General features: G+C 36.5%; 1 protein-coding gene across 2 annotated transcripts in view; it reads right to left on the reverse strand.

The window, feature by feature from the left end:
• LOC145686699 (uncharacterized) overlaps positions 1-13,558 on the reverse strand; it is a 38,254-nt gene extending 24,696 nt beyond the window's left edge. Inside the window, exons 1-3 of one of the 2 annotated variants that reach the window (XM_081760252.1) lie at positions 13,497-13,558; positions 3,528-3,660; positions 2,617-2,849 (exon numbers count right to left, since the gene is read on the reverse strand). In XM_081760252.1, coding sequence (XP_081616378.1) covers positions 2,617-2,849; positions 3,528-3,656 — 362 coding nt within the window. In that variant the 5' untranslated portion in view covers positions 3,657-3,660; positions 13,497-13,558. The other variant, XM_081760251.1, reaches the window with a different exon arrangement.
• Between the last annotated feature and the right edge of the window lie 4,126 nt (positions 13,559-17,684).

Genomic DNA, 17,684 nt, shown 5'->3' on the forward strand with positions numbered 1-17,684 from the left:
ACAGAACGTCCCTGCCTAATTTATTTTTACCTTGCGGTAATTATTATCATCTCCAAGAAGCACTAAATAACTTAATACCAAAGACACAACAAGTAAATTCATAAAATATAATTTTTCATTAAAATTTACTTTCAAATGTTTTTGCTAACATGCGAAATTTTTGTAGCATGTCCAGTTTCACTAACATTATCTGTCCTATCCGTTTGCTTCATTATTAAATTTCGTAATTTATTATATTAGTTTTTTTCAGGATCTATATTTTAATTATCGTTGACAACTATTTTGTTTTCTTCTATATTTGATGCGTATTTATTCCTTTTTCTCTATTTTGGGAAGTCACGCTTTTGTTTTTTAAACTGAAAGTCCTTTCTTGAGCGGCCATTGGTCTTTACATGACGGAGATAAACAGCCGCGCCATTGACGTCCTCATTAAATCCTAAATCAATTAATAGTAAAATTCATAGTATTATTTTACTATTGCTAACGTTGCTCAATATTGAGAAAATAAAAGTATTGCAATAACTATGCGTTATGTGAGTGGTTTCCAACTGGTATGTCGCACAGTCCCTTAAGGTGTGTCGTGAAATTTTAGAGATTTAAACATCATGAAACATTTAATAATTAATTAAAATAAATTTTGAGATACATTGTAGCAATCAATGTGTGTTAGAGATCCAAGTAGATTTCAACGAAATTTGGCAGGCAGATTCCAGACACAAAACAAGTAACTATGTTTCTGTAGAAAGATGGTTCTTGGAGGGAGGAAGAGGGGGGGAAGGGGCAAAAGCCCTCGCCCAAATTTTGAAAGTCTACGCCCAGACCATAAGAAGAATAGATTGAAGCGAACGAAACTGCATAGATATGTATTAGATGCAAAATGAAGGAATACATGTTTCGTTTTTCCTTGACAAAATGGTTCGTTGAGACAGAGGTCCCTCCAAACTTATAACCATGAGATCTCAAAATGGGTAATGAAGCTAGTTTTGAAGTACTGTACCGTGTTGTTTAATTGAAAATCACATTTTTATTTGTTGAAATATTAAAAACTTTTTTCCATATATGTATGTAAATCCGAACTTCTCTTAAGCATGAACTCAGGTGAAAAACAAAATTATTTTTAACAAGAGTAAACGTAAAATCCAAAGACGTAAACACTCTACAAAACAACTTTAGCGTAGCCAAGTTCTTGGATTTCGTTATATTTATATTTATAAAAAATGATATTTATAAAAAGTGATATTTATAAAAAATCAAAATCATATACTTAGTTGGAAAAATTACACAAAAGAAATACTCTGAAGCTCCGACCCTAAATGGACTCATACAAGGACGCTTCTCTCTCAACGGACAGATTTTTACAGGACAATAATACACTGCGACATGAGAGAACTAAGCCGATATTTGTAATATAAGTTATACCTTTGCTTTATTGATTCGTCTTTTTTGAGAAGTGTATCTCAATTGGTGGTCTCCTGAGGCTTATAGTATTCATTTACAGAAGTTCATTTTGAATTAATATTGCTTTAAAAATTTGAAATGATTGTTTCAATCATGCAGACTAATTAGAAAAAGTGCATTTTGCATTCCTCTGTTTTATTTAACTTCATTCTGTTTAGTTTTTCTTGCCTTCTGCATAAAGAAATATAAGTCTGCAATTTGTTGTGATATCAAATTTCTGTAATAAATCATGATCAATGAATTTTTATTCTATTATAAAATCTGCTTTGAATATAAGCCTCTTCAAGACCTATTATAAGGTAATGAGTACTACCACTACTACAACTGAAAGATGTGGTTTCACTATCAATATCATTCAATTGCTACTAAGGAACTTTCTAAAACGCTACTTAATGGCTCTCTCTATAAAAGCATATCACAGTACATAGACAATTTGTATAAAATAAGCGAACACTTTTTTTTTTTTTTTCGGAAAAACTTTGTGGAAGTACAAGCTCTCGTCAGAGAAATGTGGCAGCCAGCTTTAAAAAAATGACACGTGTATAGAAAAATGAAAGGGAAAAGAAGCAAAGGTAGGGTTTGAAGTGCAACATACACACCTAGGCCTAGACCGTTGTAACAACTCTACTCTGTGAGAGACTCAGCTGCCAATACTCATTCTCTGCTCCCTGTAACACCGGCAGTTCTATGACTCAGAATGAAAATGTATGTAAACTTCTTTCGATCACTTACGGCAAGCAACGTATATGTAGAATATTTACTAGAACATTTCGGTCTACTACTTTTTGTGCTCTCTGTGTCGACGACTCTGAAACTTGTAGGTGGTGGCCTTTGCCCTAAAAACATTTTTTTTTTTCGAAGAAAAGAAACACGTTAAGTTTCAAAATGGTCATTATGGCAATAAGTAAAACAAAAGAACATCATTTTTCCAGTCTACTGAAATGTCGTTGTCAAGATTCTGAGTTCAAAAATTAATAATAATAATAATAATAATAATAATAATAAAAATAATAAACAATAATTACTTTTCACTTTTCTATTCTACAAACTTTTTTCGAGTATTTTACCACTGTTTGAATATAAGAAAAGAAAATGGAAATTGCTGACATCGAACATGTACCTATACCGTTCTTACAATAAAATGATCAAGATAAATACCTGCAAAAATCTGCCACATGGATCTTTTTGGCAGCTTCTTCGGTGGTGCATTTCTCTAGGCTGCGAAGGGAACTCTGAAGACTACCAAGGGCTTGTAATACATGCGCCTGCCTCGACTGAAGCAAAGACATGTGATGGCTATTAAGTACTTCCATTTGTCTTATCAGCTGCTTCTCTCTGGACTTCAATATCTCGTACAATTGGTGAAATGCAGAACGAATTTCGGTCTGAACCTACGAAAAACAAGCGAACATTATTAACAATAAGTATAATCTCCCATAAGAACTAATCCTATCCTGTACTCGGTACTTCTTTTATTCATGATTTCAGTTTCCTCTTTATTTCAATCTTCTCGGGGTCCTGAATACGGGCATATTTAATTCTACATTAAAACACTTAAACTTTCGATAAAGACAACTATCAGTTCTCCATTGGTCCAATGAACATTTTTGTTTCAAAATCTCATCAAATCTCATGCTTTTTTAAAATTTTTTTTATTTTAACGCATTTGAATCCTTAGAGTATGCAACTTGGTTGCTAATTACCAAAGTAAATAAATGAGAAATGATACTGACAACTTATGAAGAAAAGAACACTGAACAGCAAAACACATGAAATAAAATTTTTAATACGCAGCCAAGGAGGACAATAATAATAAATTAACAAAAGGATATACAGAAGACAAAATATGTAAGTTACAATAAGTTTTAAGTAAATAAGAGAACAAGACAAATATATAATTCATAACTAAGACACTTCTTAGCAAATCTGTAACGAACAAAGCATGTTACATTTTTTTTATCGTAGTTTCGCATTCAGCTCACGATTTTAATTGTAGTTATTACACTTGAGTACATAACAGGCTTAGATTAAAAAAAAAAGAAAGAAAGAAAAAACCTGACTATGACTACCTGACACGTTCTCTTCTCCATTAGCTGTTTAAATTGAGACAACGTTGATAACGTAGTGTTTGCTGCCGACACACGCTCTTGGACATCGGCTTTCATCTGCAATAAAATGTCCTCCTTTTTTTCTATCATTGTGCTGAAATAGAAAGGATACTAATAAAAAAAAATGTTAATAAATGGTACAAGATACATAATTTAAATATAACGTAATTACCTTGTCTCTCAAGTCATATAATTTAAATGAACTGTTCAGTGTACTTTTTAATGTATCTTTAGAAGCCACGGACAGTGGTAGAACGCTCACCTCCGGTGCCTGGGATTTCTGTTTTGATTCTAAATCGCACTACGTGGGCTTTGTGGTGGACAAACACCGTACGCAAGAGTTTTCTCGGGTTTTTCCCGTTTCTTCTCACATTTTTCATTTCACCATTATCATCCATCTCATTACCATCGTCTCTCTTAGCCCCAGTGCATAAACATGGGAGGTAAACCAAAATAAAATAATAATTCTTAAAATTGCTAAACTGGACGTATTGTTAGGATGATTGTATCTATGGAGTTATCCTAGAAGAACAACTGAAACATTAATCTTAAAACCTTCCTTTCTTCAATCGCAAGATTATTTAAGATTAACGTTTCACTAATTCTTCTAGAATAGCTTTATAATTCTTATAGGAAGGACAATCCTAACAATGAGTACAGTTTAGCAATTTTAAGAAAGTACTGCAGAAAATGACACAGCACATTGAACAGTTTAATCACCTAACTTGAGATACAAGGTAATTACGTTTAAAGTACAATTTTAACTTTTATTATTAATACGCATCCTATTACGTTACTAAGTAATACCTTACAAAGGATATTGTTAATGTTAATTCATATTCAGGAAGTATCATGAATTCCATATTAGCATGTACAACAACGTATTCGTACGCGCCTCTAGCACGGGAAACACTGATTAGATTCGCGACTACAGCACATATGGTTCGGATTCCGTGTTAGGCTGTAGTTCCATATCTCATCTACTCTCCCTGCTGAAAGCAATGCTAAACTCAATGATGCATTATACTCTTAAATAATTTGGAATTATTTCATCAATGTTATATGCTCTTTATTATATAGTAATATAGGAGGAATTAACCGACTTTCCTCATACTGGGACTGAGCAGGGATTGAACATGGGTCTCCGGATTACCGTGCCGATGCATTCACCACTACGTAACTCAATCTGTTCCCTCAACAACTGTTAAGGACTGTGTTCATACCTTCAGACCACAGGGACTGTATCACAATTTCTATTGCGTTTGCACAATTTAGTTTCAATATTAGCTTTGGTTAAGCCTGTATCAGACGGGACTGAAGTAAGGCTGCGATTCACGATCTAAAATTCACGACCTTACTTAACGATCGTGTGAGAAATAACTTGCCCCTAGTTCAGGTTGAAATTTTCTGCTGTCCTTATTTGGATCCTGACTTGGAAGAAATAGAAGCAGTTTCTATTTTCATCTGGACTTCCATACAACTACCAATCAGTAAAGAGTAGCGCCTAACGACATTCAACTTTATTTCTCGCTGTAATTTCAAAACAATGCTGCCTGGACAAGAAAAGCACAAATAGTATTAATAGAGTCATACGAAAACTATGATTTTTTGTAGCACGATTTATATTATTTAAAAAATGCAAGAGTAAAGACCTTAGAGGAGGTATGCAGTGAAGGTATCCGTCCGAACACTACAGCTGTGAACAAATGCAATTACATCTTTTAAAAGAATAAAAATAGGTGATTACTGTGCAATTTGTATACCAAAAAAATGTAACGTTAAAAAAAGCGTTCAGGTTTACTTTTGGCGCACCACTCGAAATAGTTGTTCAAAAATTAGAATTCTTTCACTAATTACCTTCTTATTGTTGTCTAAAGGATTTATGCTGGGCGACATGAAAATATCCACATGGCATAGTTAAAATTCAAGGGGGTGTCATAAATAATTGTTGAAAAATTATAATTCTTTTGCGATTTGCGTATAAATACAGCGTCCGGATGCATGCATAAAAACTACAGCCTAAAAAGCACAAAACAACTTGCGCTAGGTCGCCACTAAAAAGCACGAAAGCTATCTAACCGAGTCACAGCAGAACGAAACTGCAGGACACGAGAGTTAGCGAGGTGGTGCGTCTGAAGGGAACAGGCGCGTCAGCGAAGGTGGGTATCCGCATAAGCGAGGGTAGTGAAAACGAGTGGGTTTTGACAATAATACAAGTTTCAATAGGATTTGTTATGGTTTCATACTAGTAGCATTCCACTTGTAAACAAAATACAACCCCTGTAAACTATGCAGAAATTCATCGCCGGTGCAAAATAGTTTCTATACAGGCATCTTTCATATCAACTCATTTATTTTATCCGTCTTAAAGCACTTGTAATAATTTTAGACTAGTAACCCTACACTTGCAAACATAAAATTCAGATGTGATGCGCAAAAAACAGAAACAATTAGAGTTAATTGTCATCAGTGTTATGTGGCTTTTGTGAAATTTTAAGGAACAGTTTTACAATGCTGGCACAATACAAAAATTCCAGGTGTAGCGCATGAGGTGTATTCCGGTGGGTATAAGTTTACTTTATGGGTAATGTGGGGATTTTTTGTGGGTACTGACCTGAGGGGATGCACTCAGTACCTATACTAGTAAATTGCTCTTTCTTCTTTATTTTAGCTGATAACTGCTCTCATTTACATATTTGGAAAAGTCATTTGATTTTCAATTTTACAATCTGGTGGATCCAAGGATCTACAGACCGTTTTTCAGCTGATACAGACTCCCTCATGTTCGTATCTTGCTGCTGAATTTTCGCAGTTACTTATTTCGATAGGGTATAGAACTGAATAATCTTTTTTATTTATTTATTTATTTTTTTAATTTTATTTATTTTTTTTTATTTATTTATTTATTTATTTATTTTTTTTTTATTTTTTTTTTTTTGTAGGAACGAGGATTTGTAAGTAGTTCATTATTCACCATTGAAAATATGGTGCTTTCCTGTTCATTATTGCGGCGAAGAATTCACTCCCTGGTCCACCAGCTCCTCTTTACTCTTTCTTTCTCTCTCTCTCTCTCTCGTTTTTTTGGGGGGGAAAGGAGGGCGGATTTCGTGTCAGCAACAGAGCAGATATCGCTGCTATGGCTATTTCATCCTCTTCAGATGAAGTCATATCGTGAAATAGTACGATTTGCGTAACACGTTTTTCGTTTGTTTTAATACAGCGACCACGAGAGTCTCTGCTGGTAAAACCTACTTAGTTTTAAGGATCGTCTGAGACCCCTACATCACCTCAGGATAAAAGAAATTGTATGGAAGTTTGAGTTAAGCAACACTGTTAAGTTGTAGCCTGGGTTGAGGCCTTAGTTCAGATCCGTGTGAGACGGGCTTTTGGTTTCGTTTGATCTGAGTTGAGCGTCCCTTTCAGGAGCGAGGCTATGTGAAAGGGTACAACATAACGTCGAACCACATGAGCTCACACTGGGAATTGAACCCGAGTCTTTTGGGCCAAACGTGCGTACGGTAATCATACAGCCACGAGAGAGCTCAGTGTCTATATTAGCCTAGACAATATTACCTACAATGTTGTCAGTAGTAATTTTAAAACAGATCTTTGTTCTTTAATGAATAAAGACAAAATACAATTAGCATCTATTGGTGTACTCGAATCAATGCAACAGAGGATGATAAGTTTGCATATGAACTAATTTGGAGTGATCACATATCAATGGCCGTCCGCACTTCCAATACCGGTTGTGTTCCACATGAGGACGAGTACTCTTGACAATTGTCGACAGTGCACTTTCCCCAGCAGAACATTTATTTGCAAGTGTACAAAGAGTCTTCCACCAGCAGTTGTATTCTATGTATTCTTCACACCAACATTCTTGACAATTACCCGACGGCTCACTTTCCACCAAACACTTCTATACAACAGGTATTCTGTTCCAGTTCTGCTGGAACGCTTTCCAGTGGCCGGAAACTGTGCGTACTTCACGAGACGTAATATGGTGGTTTTAGAAGTCCAAAGTCACACTAGTGAATTGGGCTACCATTGGGATTCGGTGAAGGGAATAGCTCAAATCCAGGTTCTAGCCTCCATTTGTCTAAGAATACGAGTGATGATTTAGCTGTTATTGGATGCCATGTCCTCATGCAGTGCCACCCGAGCGATGTGTCTAGTCTCTAGTGTAAGGATTTGTTTTTTCTAAATGTCCTAAATATCAGTTAAAATATGTTTCTAATAACGCGCAACATTTATTTTTACATTCTTAACAAAAAGAAGTAGCTTTAATTTTCCCCTCAGCAAAATTTAGCCACAATCATGAAACCGCGCCAGATAACTTTCGGTGCACTGACAAACGAAACTGTTTCCTCTTTTCTGTATCGACGTTCTGTACGTGACTGCTCGAACGTTTTGATACTTAATACGGTATATCCACGCCTCATCTACTTTCTTCATCAATCTTCCGCGAGGAGGCACATTACAAATTACATCATCTTGCATTTGGTTTTCTGTTGCACAATACATCTAACTTTAAACACATGAACATCCGCATTATAAACTCCTTTGGGAAATAACTTTTTGTAAATGGTAGGTGGATGGCTGGTTGGGACACAGAAACGGAAGGCTATACCGCAGTGTATCGGTGTATTCTGTGACACCATCAATGTCTTAATTCTCCGCAACACTGGTGGTATAAGATTCACTGGGTTCACTTTCGGAGGGACTCAGATTGATAAGACAGTCAGAAGGTAATAGTACTGCATACTGTCGCACTACGCTATCCACAATAGTTTATGTCCAACAGCAATGCAGTCGTGACACTCTTTAACTATGCTGGAAGAACTATAGTGTGGATCACGGTGCTAAAATGCAGGCTTTCCTGAGTCGATTCACTTTCGGAGCCATTAGACTTCAAACTGCTCGATTTCTTTTATAGCACACAAATTCCACACTACTGCCACAGTGGTACGTCCTTCGCATTTCGTGTATATGTAAGCCCATGTGATTCGGATCCCACGTTAAGTGTACATCTCACATAGTCTCGGAGCTAAACGAAACGCTGAACTTCACATTAAACAACCAATACTGCTGCTAAATGCCAATAAATAGAAGCTATTAACTCAGAAAAAAACAGCTTTTAAATAAATCGATTTCTCATTACGTTCTCGTACTATGCCAACTATTCCGAATTATGTTACACTATACCCTTGTGCTTTCAATAAATCCCAGATGTGCATATTCGAAAATTCAAGATGGTCATGAAGTCAAACTTGATTACCTGACATTTCGAATCTAGTAAGTTCTCGCTTGTTTAGTGAACCCTTTGAACTGTAGTGGCTGTTGTGGAGTGATCATTTCTAGTGCGTGGGGTCTCGGGTTCGATCCGTTCCCGCCAACTGGGCTTTGTGCTGGACAAGCACTGTGGGAGTAGGTTCTTCCGTTTCCTCCCAGTTTCTTCATTCACCATTATCGTCCATCTCGATCTCCGCTGTGTTCGTAAGATTTGCATGTAACTTATGTGGATAGCGTACGCGTCTTCGGTGTGAAAGATCCCGGTTCAATTAATGGTGGAACTCGCGTGATTCGAATCCCACGTTAAGCTGTAGGGCAATATTTCATACAACCTCCTGCTGAAAGGGACGCTGAAATATGGTGATATGAAGACAAAAAGAAACGTTTCATGGCAATTTAAAGCAGGTTGTTTTCATAACGTAACTTTTCGTGAGTGATATAATGTAATGTCTCACAAGCTAAATTTACATTAACTACTTAACTACTGAACAATCAATTTTGTAAGTCACCCTTCTACCATATTCGTTTGTTTGTTCAAAGTTTGGCGTATTCTATCAGTACCGATACTATACGCAACGTGGACCTATAGTAGATCAAACGTATTATATTACAATGAAAGAGTATTAAAAAAATAGCTAATTTACATAACCGGCGACGTACTTGTGTGCAGTGGTAGAGATGAAGTTAGACAACAAAAATGAATACCGTCTACGATGCAATCTTTCATAAACGCAAATATTGTGTACTGTAAGGAACTGTATTTTACCTCTTTCTCTTTAAGAGTTGACGTTAAATTTCAATTTACACGGTAAAATGTGTTAACTCGCAATGCAAGAGTAATATTAATAGAAGTTTTATACTGTATATATATATATATGCGCCTAACATGTAAGCTATCTGTGAAGCAAATAGAGCTGAAAAGTGTGGTTTAGTAAGAGTTTCAAAATATCAGCGTACAGTAATCACCTAGCCTAGACTGATATGTTCCTCGCATCTGTCTTTCTATACGCCATTGAACATGCTTCCTCGCAAGCACTCCTGCACTCAGCTTTCCAATCTCCTAAACCGAAATATACTCAAGTTTTGCTTGTACTAGCCACCTAGTATAGGTTTGTGCGTCTTTAAGCTCGATGGCTTTAAGCTTTAAGGTATGTATCATAGAAATTTGCCAATAGAACGCATTATTTACGGCTAACTGAAAGTAAATCTGCACCATAAAACGACTATTAAAAGTATCTAAATTTTCTCAAAGCACGGTATACGTAATGAATCTGAAATGTTATCGCTATTACGAGGGCAAGTCAAGAAAGACTTGGACTGATTTTTTTTCCCGGCAGTTCTGTTAACGCTGGAGCTTCATAGTTTGGCATACAAGTAGGGTGGGTCTTGCTGTGCATATATATAAAATGTTGTTAAGGAATCATTGCATGTTTGGTAACCACGACTTTTTATTGCAGGTGATGTTCCGCGCCGCCTCTAGAAGTCGCCTGTAGAAGAAATGGAGTCATTACGAGATGAACAATTTGCAGCTATACGGTTCTGCTATCGCCTGGGGAAAAGTGCAACAGAAACTCTAGGAATGTTGAGAGCAGCCTACAAAGATGAAGCTCTGCCACGAAGTACCGTGTTCTGGTGGTTCAAAGAGTTTAAAGAGGGCCGAATGACAATCACGAAAGCTGGTGGACCAGGTGTATCAGCGTCAACTGTTACTGAGGTGAACATTAACACGGCAGCAGTCATTGTTAGAGAAGATCGCCGCATCAGTATCGACGATCTGGCAGCCGCACTACGCATATCTCATGGCAGTGCCTTCAAAATTTTGCATGACCACCTCCACATGAGCCGAGTGTGTGCGCGATGGAATCCGCGACTCCTGACATCAGAGCAGAAGGCCGTTCGAGTGGAGACTTGCAGGGAGCTGTTGCAAAGGTTTGAGGATGGTGGAGACGCCTACCGCACCGTGCGACTTTTTTCTATTCCCTGCCCTAAAATCCAGACTGCGTGGACGCCGCTTCTCCGATAATTCCGAGGTTCTGAAGGCATCGGAGGCGGTTTTGAAGGACCTCTCAAAGAATGGCCTGCGACACGTGTTTGAGGACTGGAAGACTCGAACGAAAAAGTGCATTCAAATGTGCGGGGACTACTTTGAAAAGGATCATGTGCCTGTTGCTGAGTAATAATAAATTGCCTAGAAAAAAAAAATCAGTCCAAGTCTTTCTTGACTAGCCCTCGTAAATTTGCCCTTCCATCGGAAATCAAACACGAAATTAGGGAAGAGAGACATAATTATATTCCTAAAATATAATGACTTCTAGTTTCTAATACACCAATCAAATGCAGTTTTTAAAAATACTGACATATCAAAGATTTGTTTCAGTTGTATGTAAAATATATCTATATCTACGTATCTACCTATCTAGATAGATATATGTGTATGTATAAGGTTTCCCGTTTTATAAAAGCAACGGAAGAACTGTTACTTGATTTCACAATTACACTGCACTTAAGTAATAAACATATATTGCAATCTTACCTCTCACATGTATAACAAGGTAAAAATACTACATGCAAAATGTGCTCTTTACTCCTAAAGAAGACATGATGAAATGAAGTGCTATGTGAAGGCACTGTACAAAGTAATTATAGAGGTGTCGCAAACCTCTCTCACACGGAAAGCATGCGTATTTATGTCATATAAAGTGTTTTTCCATGATCCTAATTTATGTGTATACCCACTCTCGCTGACGAGCCTGCTCCATACGGGCGCACAACCACGTGGTTCCTCGTGTTCGACTCCTGCCCTCACTCAGATGGTGAACGTACTTTTCAGTGGCAACCTGATACGATATATATATATATATATATATATATATATATATATATATATATATATATATATATATATATATATATATATATATATATATATATAACTGGGGTTAGGTTTAGAGTTGCCCCACGGTTTATTTAAAAAAAATAGGAAAATTTACAGAAATAGGGTAAGAAATGATGATTTGGAGTTCTTATGTGATGTTTAATTGTCGAAGATTGGCAGTAAAGTTCTATTTAATACGAGAAAAGACATGTAGAAGTGGGTACTATTTGCAAGACGCAGGTACAGAAGGTTTTCGATAACTGAACAGCATGTTAGTCGTATAGGATGGGGAATCGGTGCGTTGAATATATTTCTGCAGTTTTACAGAATTATATAGGAATAATGAAGAAAATCTATTAAATTTTCATGAGAATCATGGATTACTGAATTTAAGTGATACTTAAAGCTTATATGAGAACCTATTCCCGTCACTGTTCTAGACTAACAAGTCTTACCAGGTAATCTAACCGAACGTAAACTAACAATCTTTAATGTTTTAACTGTGTTGTTGTAGGTTGGAAACTGGAGGAGCAATTCTAAACTTAAGCCAAAAAATGGTTTATGTTTTATGTCATGTCATCACGCTGTATTTATACTCAGCCCTTCTAAAGTCAGTCGGCAGCTATAACTGCAACTCTTTCTTTACGGAATACTTTCTAGTTAGTAAAGAGAGCATTTCCTGCTAACAAAAGTTTATACTTCATGAATATGATTAAATATGATAGTATATTGCATATATAGGTCCATGTTCCGTTAAGGGGGTCCAGAACTACACTGAACCCCCTTAAACTAAACTAACCTAACCTAACCTCACCTAGGTAACTCTTTACTTTGGGCAAGGCAGTGATATACTGTCAGTACATATTATTGCCAAGCGAGCGTCAGCGAGTGAAGGCGGGTTAGAGCCCCGCAGGGCACGTTGTTTTATGTCTTTCCTTCTTGGGAACCGTAAATATAATTGCGAGAACCGGTTCAGATTCATTGCTTATTGTCACTGCCTTGCCCAAAGTAAAGACTTGCCCTGACCTAAGCTAAGCTAACCTGACCTGACCTAACCTAACCTAATATGACGTTATATTATGTAATCAAACGAAAATCAATAGAAAGAAGTGGTGTCAAAGACACTGGACCTCCTTAACGGAACATTGACCCATATATACACCTAGTCAAAACTAATGTACAGTTTTACTATACAGATCGATAGTGTAAGTAGTAATAGGAGTAGGAGTAGGGATAGGGGTCGCACTAGGGGTAGGAACGGGTTAGAAGCCTCGCAGGGGTTCGTTGGGTTGTTCTCGACATAAAACGGGCAAATTAAATACTTTCCCAAATATTTCAGTACATTTTACAATCTGTGGATCCGTATAGTAAAACTGCACCAAAACTAAAACCTTTGCTAATACTTTGGATAAAAAAATATATAAAATTCGATCTTATATTCTAAGAAATATTTTATCTTCAGAAACTTGATCATATAACAATATATATATATTAAAATACTTGTTTACGTACTCTAAATCTTCTACATACACAACTGTCACAAGCGCAGACAACTTTCTCACTTATTAGTTCAGCTGTTTTAATTACCGTACCAACTAAAGTATGCAAAACATATGGGGACACTATCTGGACAGTAACAAAACAAATATTTCCCATATGCAAAATAGTTCCATGTCAATAACAATCCATAATTATACGAAATATGGTTGCAAATCTTATAGACACAAGAAAATTCGACTTTAAAAAATACAAGTTCATACCGCTAAAATTACAGAAAAATATATAATGAACACAGGACAGTAAAACTATCCACCTTCAACGGGTTAGTTTTTATGCTAACAAGAGATCGTAGGTTTCAATAAGACAATTTCCCTCAAAATACTCAAAATTTTCCCTTATGTTATTAAACTTTCCCTAGTTTGTTTAATGTAGAATTCCTGCGATAGAAGTCGTGTAACAAGATTATTATTTAGCTATATTAAAGGAAGTGTCAATCACATTTGTTTATTCATTTACCTTTCTCCCTTGTATTTCCCCCCTCATCCTTCATTTTTTCTACAAAAAAATACAAATAAACTCGCCCACAGTGGGTGCAATTGAACACACAAACACACCCAAAAAAGGCAGGGTTCTAGAACACTGGTTCGCATACCAATTGAGTCGTAATAAAGAAAGCATTCAACCTGGCTACTAACTCACTTTCACTCGCTAAGATACTCACACCATTATTATGTAAATTGAGTATGGGGTTTTGATAAAGAAACTAACGAAACTGGCTACTAACCGCCGTTTACTTATACGAACAGACCAGCATTTCAGAACCTACCCCCTAACAAACTATTGCTATTGTATTGGTTTATTTCTGAAAAACAAACAAAAATTTAAATAATTATATTGGTCAGTGTGAGAATTTCCCTGGATTTTCAAAGTTTTATCGAAAAATTCCCTTTATCCGTTTCTGCTAAATTTACTAAGAAATTTCCGAAGATTAGGGAAATTTACCTTAAACTATAAACACTGATGCTAACTTGGGAGTTAGGCAGTGGCTGTGATAGTGGGTGTCTCGTGTCTGGTGGTGCTCCGTGAGGAAGAGGGTTAAGTGGGCCTTGCTATACACCTACACTACACTTACACTTTCTGTTACATTTACACGTACATACATCCCCTTCCTTTTTATACGCTTTCTTTTTTTCATTTTCTACTTCCCACTTACCCTTACGTTTTTGCCCTGTTCATCTTGGCTTTTCGCCCTCTTTCCCTGTTTGAACTATTTTTTCCCGATTTTGACCTTTCCCTGACTTTGACTCTTTTCCTGACTTGTGTCCCTTTTTCCCGATTGTGTCCTGTATTTTATTCTATTTTGCTTTTGAATCCTAAATCCTCTGTTTGAGGTACACATTTCGCTGTTTTGCAATTGTAGCACATATGACTAGTGAGCTGGTGCACCTACCTATTTGACTGATAATAGTCGTAAGACAAGATGCTAACTTGTGTGTTTATGTTCTTCAAGCACAAACCTTTTCTCTAAATTCGCCTCCTAGGCTTTTTGAAATGTAAATATCGGGTGGTTTCGAGAAAAAAATGAAAATTTACATTTTAGTGTGTAGGAATCGGCTAAACTTTTTTCTAATTGTTGCATTTCTCAAGTTGCTTTACGATCGACAAAATTTGATTTGCTCATGAGAAATAAGTCCCCAGATGTAAATTTCTCTGTAAAGGCATTTTCCTTATAAACAATAATTATAGGTAACATTTGTTTTAAATGGTGAATCTACACTAAGTTCTCAAACTATACACATCCAATATTGAAACCGAATTAGATAAAATTACCACTTCTGGATAGGACTGTAGCCAGCTCAAAAATGAAGGGGGGAGGGTCGCGATCCAACCATATTATAGTTAATCGTCATATTATAATTCATTTCCAAGCCTACCGTGAACATTTTGCTTGGGCCAGCAAAAATTTAGGGGGGCCCGACCCCCTAGACCCCCTGGAAACGGGCTTCTGGAATACCATACCGTTACCGGTACGGTCTTTGTAACAAAATGCAACGCAAGCAATGCAACAAGTCCGCAATATACTTTGTATTGCGAACCTTTGTAGTGAGAAGGTATGAGACGGTTATGCATCCGAAAGTAAGAAAATCGGCCAGTATGGCATATCGGTAAAATAACTGATTTAGATTGTAATTTGCGAGTAGAAAAAAAAAATTGACATATAGAAACAAGTACGATGTTAGCATTGAGTCAACAAATATGTTTGTACTACCCAAGGATGTTATAAAATAGAGGATCTGCCCATACAACAAAATCATGAGGCCATACGTCACAGCTTCGCCACAACTACTCTGTCCACTCCGCGCCACTAAGATCGCAATGTTTCGAACCAACAATCATGGCGGAAACGAGAGTAACCAATCAGACGTGCCGGCTCAGACGATGCTCGGTTGTTTTTTGGCTTCATTGAGTTCATATGTTGAAGATACGTATGGGCAGATCCTGTATTTTATAACATCCTTGGTACTACCAAAGATTTCATTGCTGCTGCTTCAGAAGTAAATAGCAGTAATGATTGGCAATATTTAAAGTTTCCATGTTATTGAATGGAATAAAATACAATGCAACAGAATACAAAGGAAAACAATATTCTTTGAATACTTGAAGAATACATTTTCAAAATCTTTGGCGTGGGAGACCCGGGTTCTATTCCCGGCGGGAGCTCATGTGGTTCGGATTCCACGTTAATCAGTAGGTCCACGTCTCATATAGCCTCGCTGCTGAAAGGGACGCTAAACTAAAATCAACTCAACAACTACATTTTCAAAACGTCTTTGTTCATTTTTCATTCAAAATTCAGATAGTGAGTAAACTAAGACTTATTTATTAATTTTTGCTGTTAATTGGTTTCAAAATCCATAATCAATTTGAAAATACGTTTCTTAAGAATTTGAAATTAAATCAGAGTAATTACAGCTAAAATTTAAAAAGTATTTCTAGTTTAAATCTTACCTGAATTTTGAATTGAAAATAGGCAAGAAACGTTTTGAAAATGAACTCATCATTTTATAAATATTTATTTATGTTAAGCTGATAATAGTGGGGAGTAAAATATTTACATACGAGTCCTCACTTACCCTCTTTATCTCTCTCTCTCTCTCTCTCTTTAGATTTTCCAGGTCAAAAATCGTGCGAAAATGTCAAGAGTAGAGTTGCCCTTTAGGGTTCTGTCAAAATTGCTGCTCTAATTAATCATATTTGTTCCGTACCGTCACCTCATGTGATGTCACTTTAAGCACTGACAAAGACATGTGCGTAATAAAACCCATTCACGCCTAACTAATGAAAATAGGAGGTATACTGCAAGGAATGATTGTGTTAATATAGTACAAATTCATAACACTATTTATGTGTTATTTCAACATTCGTGGATAATTCCGTTCTGGTTCGCGTCAACAAAGCGCGCAGACTGAGTTTTAGTTTGGCTGATAGGCATAGGAATTATAACCGACTTTTATATCTGCTGCGTTGTCTTACGCGTTGCAATTTTTGAGAAGGCTTACCAGGAATAAAGGCTCTAGGCTTTTCTTATCGTTCTTCCATTTAAAGAGTTTTGTCTTTTATTCAGGTGAGAGCTACATAAATTATCAATAAGGGTTATATCCGATTGTATATGATGTAAGGGATCTTATGGTTATAATTCGTTTATTTCCATATTAGGGATATTCCGTATCAGTCGACAGCAAACAATACAACATAAATAGATGTGAATCAGGATATTAACTCTTGATAAGAATAGCCATTAAAAAAAATAAATACGTACATAAGAATGTGAGTAGTAGGAACCCCGTTATATCTAGTCGAGTCAGCAAAAATTTTAGTGACGTCACAGGTCAAAGGTCAATGAGCTTGGCCCGGGGGCAATGACCTAGGGGTACATAGGACCACCCCCTCTAGATTTTGGCAGGGGTACCTTGGTCCACTCCCTAAATTTTGGCAGGGGTACATAGGACCACTCCCCTTAAATTTTGGAAATTGCCAAATCTAAAAATTGGGTATGATACCTTAGGACCAGGGTATGTACCTCTATTACTATTGGGGGTCCACCTCGTTCCCTTTCATGGGTAAAAAATTGCCAAAAAGTCAAATTTCGGAGGTTTTTGACCTAATTATCCCCTTTGATGAGGTGTTATTGCCCTATATGGTTACCTGGGCGTATACATGCATCCATTTCCTTTCATAAGATATGGGTATATTGATGTACCCCTTTAAATTTTTGGGAGGGGTACCTTGGCCCATCCCTTCAATTTTGGAAATTGTCAAAATATAACATTTGGTATCATAGTAATATATGTATCATGATAAATATGTATCATGACCCTAATATGTATCATGATAAATTTGGATGGTCCACCTCGTTCCCTTTTAGGGGTACAAAATTGTCAAAATAT

Source organism: Thermobia domestica, chromosome 5 (assembly GCF_964235325.1).
Source record: "Thermobia domestica chromosome 5, izTheDome1.hap1.1, whole genome shotgun sequence".
Taxonomy (NCBI): Eukaryota; Metazoa; Arthropoda; class Insecta; order Zygentoma; family Lepismatidae; genus Thermobia; species Thermobia domestica.